The sequence below is a fragment of the Montipora foliosa genome, chromosome 13 (assembly GCF_036669935.1).
Source record: "Montipora foliosa isolate CH-2021 chromosome 13, ASM3666993v2, whole genome shotgun sequence".
Taxonomy (NCBI): Eukaryota; Metazoa; Cnidaria; class Anthozoa; order Scleractinia; family Acroporidae; genus Montipora; species Montipora foliosa.
The window spans coordinates 7,366,217-7,373,716 of record NC_090881.1 but is presented as its reverse complement, the minus strand read 5'-3'; the positions used below and the strand labels follow the sequence as shown (position 1 = coordinate 7,373,716).

General features: G+C 40.5%; 1 protein-coding gene across 1 annotated transcript in view; it reads right to left on the bottom strand.

The window, feature by feature from the left end:
• Positions 1 to 493, bottom strand: part of LOC137981589 (uncharacterized) — a 3,020-nt gene extending 2,527 nt beyond the window's left edge. Inside the window, exon 1 of the mRNA XM_068828677.1 lies at positions 224 to 493. Coding sequence (XP_068684778.1) covers positions 224 to 493 — 270 coding nt within the window. The remainder of the gene's footprint in view (positions 1 to 223) is intronic.
• Positions 494 to 7,500: the final 7,007 nt, after the last annotated feature.

Here is a 7,500-nt window from a genome sequence, read left to right as displayed (position 1 = left end):
AATTGCTTTGCATTTGTTGGTTTCTTTTCTTCATAGCTCAGAATATCAAAGTAGATCGGTTAATTTTGCCCTGACTTTTGCAAACGAAAATGCCTTTGAAAAGTACAGTTTGAGTTACTACAACGAGACTAGTTTTCTTCGCATTTAAACAGAGAATAGAATTGTCGAGAGATTTTCTTCTGCTTTCAGCCTAGTGCCACTTAAGAGGTAAGTAAAACTTTACCTTATAGTCTCCTTTCAAGTACAGTTTTCCAGCTTTCAGGGTGTCTGCAAACTGCATGGCTTCTCTTTCTCGGGTAGCTTTAATAAGCTCCAACAGGTCGTCGAAGGCTCTGGCACCCTCAGCAGCAATGTAATCCAAGCCTTGAAGGGATTTGCGAACTGACGCAGAGCATTCGGACAAGATACGTAACATTGTCCGCTCACTGAATGGGACAAATCCACTTTCTGAGCAGTAAACGGTGTACTGCTTTGCTATCCTTTGTGGTATCATTGTCTTGATAACATTGGGAACGTTAATGACTTGACCGGTGGACAACTTGAGGGTTTTTTCACCAAATGGTAGGTCTTGTACTAAGTGTGGGCTCGTGATAAAACTTACGAAATGATGCAATTGCTTCCTGTCAATCTTAAGTCATGGGGCATGACGTAAGGGGACAGGAGCTGCGCAACCATACTGCAGACGATGAAGATTTGCGATACTGTATCTATATTGGGTTAGCCCTGGGATGTGCCTTAAAATTTCTTTATGACTCGACACTCCAGTCATGATTGACAGTACTTGACGGCGGGTGTCCCAGCTAGTTGCGTTCTTGTAGGCCTCCGCCAAGGCATCAAGATAAATATTATCGGAAGTCTGATTTGTACCCATAATCTTATCTACCATTGAAGAAATCTTTAATTCCTTCCACAACTGACCATAGTTGTCAGGGTATACTACGGACAACACAGACTTGACAATTTCAGACGACTGCTCAACATATCGTCATTGGGTTCGTTGGTTGGCTTGATCCCAGTCCTTCCAGCGCCTTCCAAGGCGCTCCAGATTACATTCTTCTAAAAAAGCGTTTAGTTTGGCCTTCTGCAACTGCATCACGCCAAGGCATCAAGATAAATATTATCGGAAGTCTGATTTGTACCCATAATCTTATCTACCATTGGAGAAATCTTTAATTCCTTCCACAACTGACCATAGTTGTCAGGGTATACTACGGACAACACAGACTTGACAATTTCAGACGACTGCTCAACATATCGTCATTGGGTTTGTTGGTTGGCTTGATCCCAGTCCTTCCAGCGCCTTCCAAGGCGCTCCAGATTACATTCTTCTAAAAAAGCGTTTAGTTTGGCCTTCTGCAACTGAAACTTCTCGTCTTCACCACTGGAGGACGTTGTGCTTGTTGTCTCTGAAGATGGCAGGTAACTTTCGTCTCCTATTTGAAGTTTTTGCAGTTCTGTTGTCAGGCCCTCTGAACTTGTCCTTCGCTGTAATGTCAAAGTATCAGTAGAGTTAGGGAAGTGAACGGCTAGATTTGTACGACATATAGGGGACTCTTGCATTGTAGACTGCATGCAAAACATTTTTTTCTCTGGGTTTTATTTCAATACGGAAAGGCAGAAAACATGAAGTAAAAGCAAGTACAAACGTTGAAATTAAAGGTGAAGAAAATATTAGCCTGGCCCTGCTGGTTTTGAGAACATCAAGTTTTCAAGAGGCATACAGTACTATCATTCGACCGTGTTTCGAGACGGAAACAGTGTATTGTTTTTATATTGTTCACTATTATTAAGAAATTCTACTTTAGTTGAACTTAACCCTACATATCTTGAGCCTGTTTTTTCAGAAACGTCGAGAGATTTAATGACAACTAGTCGCGTGTTTTTTGCATGACGGGCATTATTTCCTGTAACAACTCTTTGCTATGAGGCACTGTGTATTGTGTAAACCATCTGACAACGGACAAAATTAAAATTTTGACAGGTTGTCGAGAAATACGTGAGACTAGGGACAAGGACAGGGTCTGGGTCGGAGTGTAGTTTCTTTTCTTCTTTTTTAAGAAGTACGAGACCTTCATTTTGTAATGGAAAATTGGTCAAAGGAAAAATATACACACCAACAATCATGTTTTCTCGGCTAGAGAATTGTTCCCGCAAATTGGTCAACTGATAAAAGTAAGTCGGATCGTATGGCTGATTCGGCCTTGCTCCTTCAATTACTGGTTTGTAAATTCATCAATTGGTTAATTTACTTCCTTTAATCATATCCTTTTTTCATGGTAATTTCCTGATCGGTTTATTTGCTTATTTAATTTTGGAAGTTAGGAGAACACATTCTAATCTGTTGGAGTTCTACAGCTGAATCCAGTGAAACTAACTGTATACTTTGAAGTTTTTATCTCACGCCTTTCCAGCGTCCTCTTATTCAAGTTACATGTGAAGTTGTGAACATCCTTTGTCCTCGTGGTAAGACGAACTTGAGGATTCTTTTTTATCATGATTACTTGCGTTCAAAGATCTTCCAATATACATGTAAATTCCTTGACTTATGGTAGCTTTTCGAGCATCACTTAGGTAAAGCGAGCGAAATATGTCAAAGGTCTGTCAATGTCTTCCTTGGAGAGGCCCTAATTTGCAGGTCTACCGGTGTTTTTAGTGTTATAAATGCAGAGAAAGGTCAACCTGAAGTAAGGGTCTACGGACTGGGACAAGCACTCCGTGATGCTGAGCTACACACCCTTGAGGGAATTCTTTCAGCCACACAGAGTAGAAAATACTTTGCTATTTAAGTATCCAGTTCAAATCCTGTGTAATCAGTTCCCAGCCTTGCATGCAAGATAACGACGTGACGAGAGAAAGTATAAGGACAAACTGCATTCAAATTTAGTAACACTGATTATATTAGCATGAGGTGAAAAACACAAAACAAGTTGTTACAATAGGAAAACATAGAGACTGGAACGAGCTGAAGAGGGGGGACCGAAAGTGTTGAGGGGGGGAGGGGGAGACACTTTCATTGACCACGTGATCATTATTTTGGCGGGAAATATCCTCCAGTCGAGAAAGTATGATTGTGGAGGTACTTTTTCATTTCCCTTAACCAATTTCCATCTTTAAAAACCACTTTCTTACGAAAATTAAATCAAAAGGAAACAACCAGGACAAAAAGTTGGAAAAGAAACACCCTTCCACTGGTGTCACGATTTGGCCACAACCATTGTGAAGGTACCTATTGTCAGTGAAATTGTTCTGTTACATTCATTGAAACTTGGGCATGAGCAGACGTGTTGTTTTCCTCTTGTTTCTCGTGCCGAGAATGTTTTTTTTACATCATTGGTGAAGTTGTAAATTTTAGTTATCATACCCGTTCTTCTGCCTCTTGTTCACTGCTGTCAGGACTCCTCGTTCCACCAGGTGAAACAACGTCCCGAACAACTAATTTGTACGAAGCGTCCTCAACGCTAGAAGGATCAGTGATCGTTTCCACGGAAAAATCAGTCATGAGATCCCCCAAATGTTGTTTGCATCGTTTACAAACAGCTACAAACAAGAAAGTAAAAAACGAGAACTAAATATTCAAACGGTTTGCTTACACTAGGGTCATATAGGCGGCTTACACCTTTAAAAATATCGAAAACTCACTCTGCGTCTCACCGGATATGGCCATTCATTTCTGTACACCTCAGTGTGGCTGTCGTTTCCGGTGTGGAAAGTATATATACAACTAACTACAGACAGTCTCAAACTAGCGAGCTAGTGAGAATGTGCAATTGCTAGCGGCAATAGGCCACTTCGCAAAATACCATTTGAGGGGACAAACAAGGAGTATTATGGTATTTTCCGAAGTGGCCTATGACATATACAGAGGATATTACATGGCCGCGCCCCTTCAAGTGTTGAAAAATATTTAACTTGTTCGCTGTGTATCTCCAAGTTATTTTCATGTGTGAAAATATCATATTTTCGCGCGAAAGCGCACTTGGTGTTTCATTGATGTTTATGTAATAAATACATACAATCTCCATCTTTAAACTTGAAATTTTATATTATATATACACCTCGCTCTTGCTTGCTTTCTGTTTCTGTTTTTGTTTTACTTCGAGTTTTACTGTGAACTAACAGCTAGCTGTCCTGTGTTTCTTTCCGCTGATAGTTCATCAACAGGAACGGCGCATGAGTGAATGAAAATCACTTTCCACATGGCAAGAGAAAGTCAAGAGAATACTGCGCACCTCTCAAATTTATATAACATGATAACAGCTAAGTAAATGATGTAATTGACCGGCAGATAATTGGGGAAAATATTTACACATTTCCTAAGGGCAACCACAACTACCAAACAGGAATTTGGTTTGGTAAAACTCTCCGGAAATTTAAATAGGTTGGCAAATTTCCCTCCGTGGCTAGTGCACGTTGAAGTTGATTGCTACCTACAGTTGGTGTGTTTCTATCATTTCAGTCCATTCTTGGGCTTTCCTCTTACACATTGCAATACTGAGACATTTTCAAGTACTCACGCATTCCAACTGGGAGAAGAGTTTTCCCTTTGTGAAGGACAAAAGGCCGATTCTTTGCTATTTAGGCCGCGATCTCCTTTCACGGTCAATGACTTGTGCCCGGCCAATTGGCTGGGTATCGAAAATCGAACCTTCCCACTTCTCCAGCCAATGCCATACACATCCCGATGACGCGGACACACTGTAATGGATGAATGGTGCTCTTCAATGTTAAAAACCCCTAAAGAAAACGAGAGTAAACCCGCTGTTGATTAAGTGCACCATCTTGACAGAAGCAAAAAGTTGAATACTGAGCATTTCCAGGTAATTTACACAAGCTGATTGAAAACTTACAAAGAACTATCACTATTACCTGCCCTTGAAAGCAACAGCTGAGATTCATTTACAATTCTCAAGTCCACGACTTTGCACATCTTAAGATGAGGCGCTACGTCCTTGCCACAGTCTTTAAGAGCAACGCAACGAGAGTCTTCAGGATCTTTCGAGTTTGGTCCACAAGTTACTAGATCTTTTTCTAGTAATGATGAATAGTTACAAGATGCCATCTTGTGTCTGTACTTGTAAGAAGCGGCACTGATACCATGAACACCATGAATAATTAGATGCGCATACACCGAACCATTACGGCAGAGGATAGCCAGGAACTGTCACCGGTAAATTTTGAGCAAATGCATCCAGCTGTTCATAAGTGGTTGAGTGGTGAATTTTTCTATAATGCGTGACACGGTCACGCTGTCTTTTGAGCGGTTATTTGTGTGTTGTCCCAACACGAACCTTTTCGAAATCTCATAAAACCCAGAGAGGAAAGAGTGATAATTTTTTGTCATTTCTCTCATTGATAATAAAAACAATTGTAAGGGAGGAGAGTAGCGCCAGCTGAGGGAGTGAAAGTGAATTGCACATACTTGATTTAAAGTTTCCGGCATCGCATGCCATCCTTTCTACAAACTGCTAATTGTCAGTTAGGTAAAAAATTAGGAAATTTGGTAATATCAGCTGCTTAAAAGTACCCTGAGCTAGATTATAGGTGCTGCCTTATTTAAATTTAGCAATACGCACGATTTGACTCCACAACATTTGCAAAAATGTTGTCGTATTTAGTAAGTGTAGCCATCATTGTGAATTTAGCTTCCTGTGACAAATTATATTCTCTTGAGCCAGAATTACACAAACAGCCATAAAACTCCCGACGTGATCAGCGATTTTACCTCTTCAACTCTTTTTGATGACTTTGGACTGGATGACTCTTGAAATTTATGTTTTCTTATTAGTCTCATTTCTGTCATTGGCCCCGGTATGGGACCGGCGGTTTATTTTGCGTTGTAATATTTGGGTGCATGGTTGTGATTGTGGTGATGTGAAACTAACTCAGTCGCGCAAAGAGCAACGTAACATTTTGAAGAAAAATACGCTGACATCACTCCAATAGGCATGGTTAGTCTTACATTTCCCGATTGTTGCTGGAAATAATTTGATGACTTTGATGTGGAGTGCGTGCAAGTTGCGTGACAGTTGTGGTCACTGTGCCGAATATGCTAAAATGTCCTGCACATTTTTTCATCTGGACGCGTGGCTAATTACGGGCCATAAAGGGAACTTTCACAGCGGTAATTATGAAGATTGAGCTTAGAATTGATATACCTAATACTTCAGGGAAACGTATACTAGAAAAGTTATGGACTTAAGAAGTAAGTCCAAATTTGAGGTTGATGTTTATGCCTCGAAGGTCGGTATCTTAAAAGACTCAACACGTTCACTAAAAATTGCAAATCATACATGATTTTTACACCCTAAGATAGACAATAGAATATTGTCATGATGGCGAAACTAGGAAATGTGGAAAGTGTCGCATTGATGTGTGCGAACTTTCTTTTTCCTAGGGGTGAAAACTGAGCATTGAACAGTGTTTTCAACGTTTCTGTTTTTTTGTAAAAACAAAAAAGCGATCAGACTTTTTTACATGATTTTCGAAAATAGTTCACCATAGGTGTATTTAAGATGAAAGAAAATGAAATTCGAAATTTCGCTCCTGTCATCGTATTTTTGATATTTACAGTCAGTCGCTCTTAAGAGATCTCTCTGTCGAATCGGGTGTGGTGTCAGAAGGTTCTATTTCATGAGGGAACTAACAGTGAGCCGATTGACGTGGTATTTGATGTTTACAACGAAAACTCAATCAAGAATACCGAGAGAGTGAGAAGAGGTTGCGGGAGTGGACACGAATTTAGAAATATCATGCCTGACCATAAAATCCGACAATGGCGCAAATTCCTGCTCAGTCTGACAAATAAAATGCAACCAATAAGATTCATCTCCCAAGAATGGCAAAAAGAAAGGTACAAAGATAGGCTTATCGGGAAGACTCTCTTTGTTGCAACGGAAGAAACATGCTTTGGAATCACATCAGAGAAAACGTAGAACAGGGAGGACCTCATGTCAACACAAGAAGAGGCAGACACCCAAGTATTGTCCCATACGGCACACGCGGCAGCATCATCTTACAAGGCAGTAGTGGTGGCATCAGAAGACACTGACGTATTTGTCCTCTGTTTGGCGTTCGCCTGCAAAATGTTTGTGAAAAGTAGCAAGCAGACCAGGACAGTCTACATTGACATTTCGAAAGTCGTCCTCGCTCTTGGCTCTCAGGTTTGTCTGGTTCTACCAGGACTGCATGCTTTCACGGGCTGCAACAGTGTATGCGCATTTTTTGGCAAGGAAAAGGTGGCTGCTCTAAAGATTGTTAGGAGGAACAAGTCGTTCCCAAACCTATTTCAAGAGATTGGCATGCGCTGGGAACTAAGTTGACGACCTACTGGTAAAGCTGCAAGAATTCACATGCATGATGTATACCTCCAGTCCAGGGACCAGTTATGTTAACGAGCTAAGCTATAATAATAATGCGCTTTATTTGACCATCTTGAGTGAAAAATACAATGGCGATACAATATTAAAAATGCGAGAAAAATGACAAATAATAATCGTAATA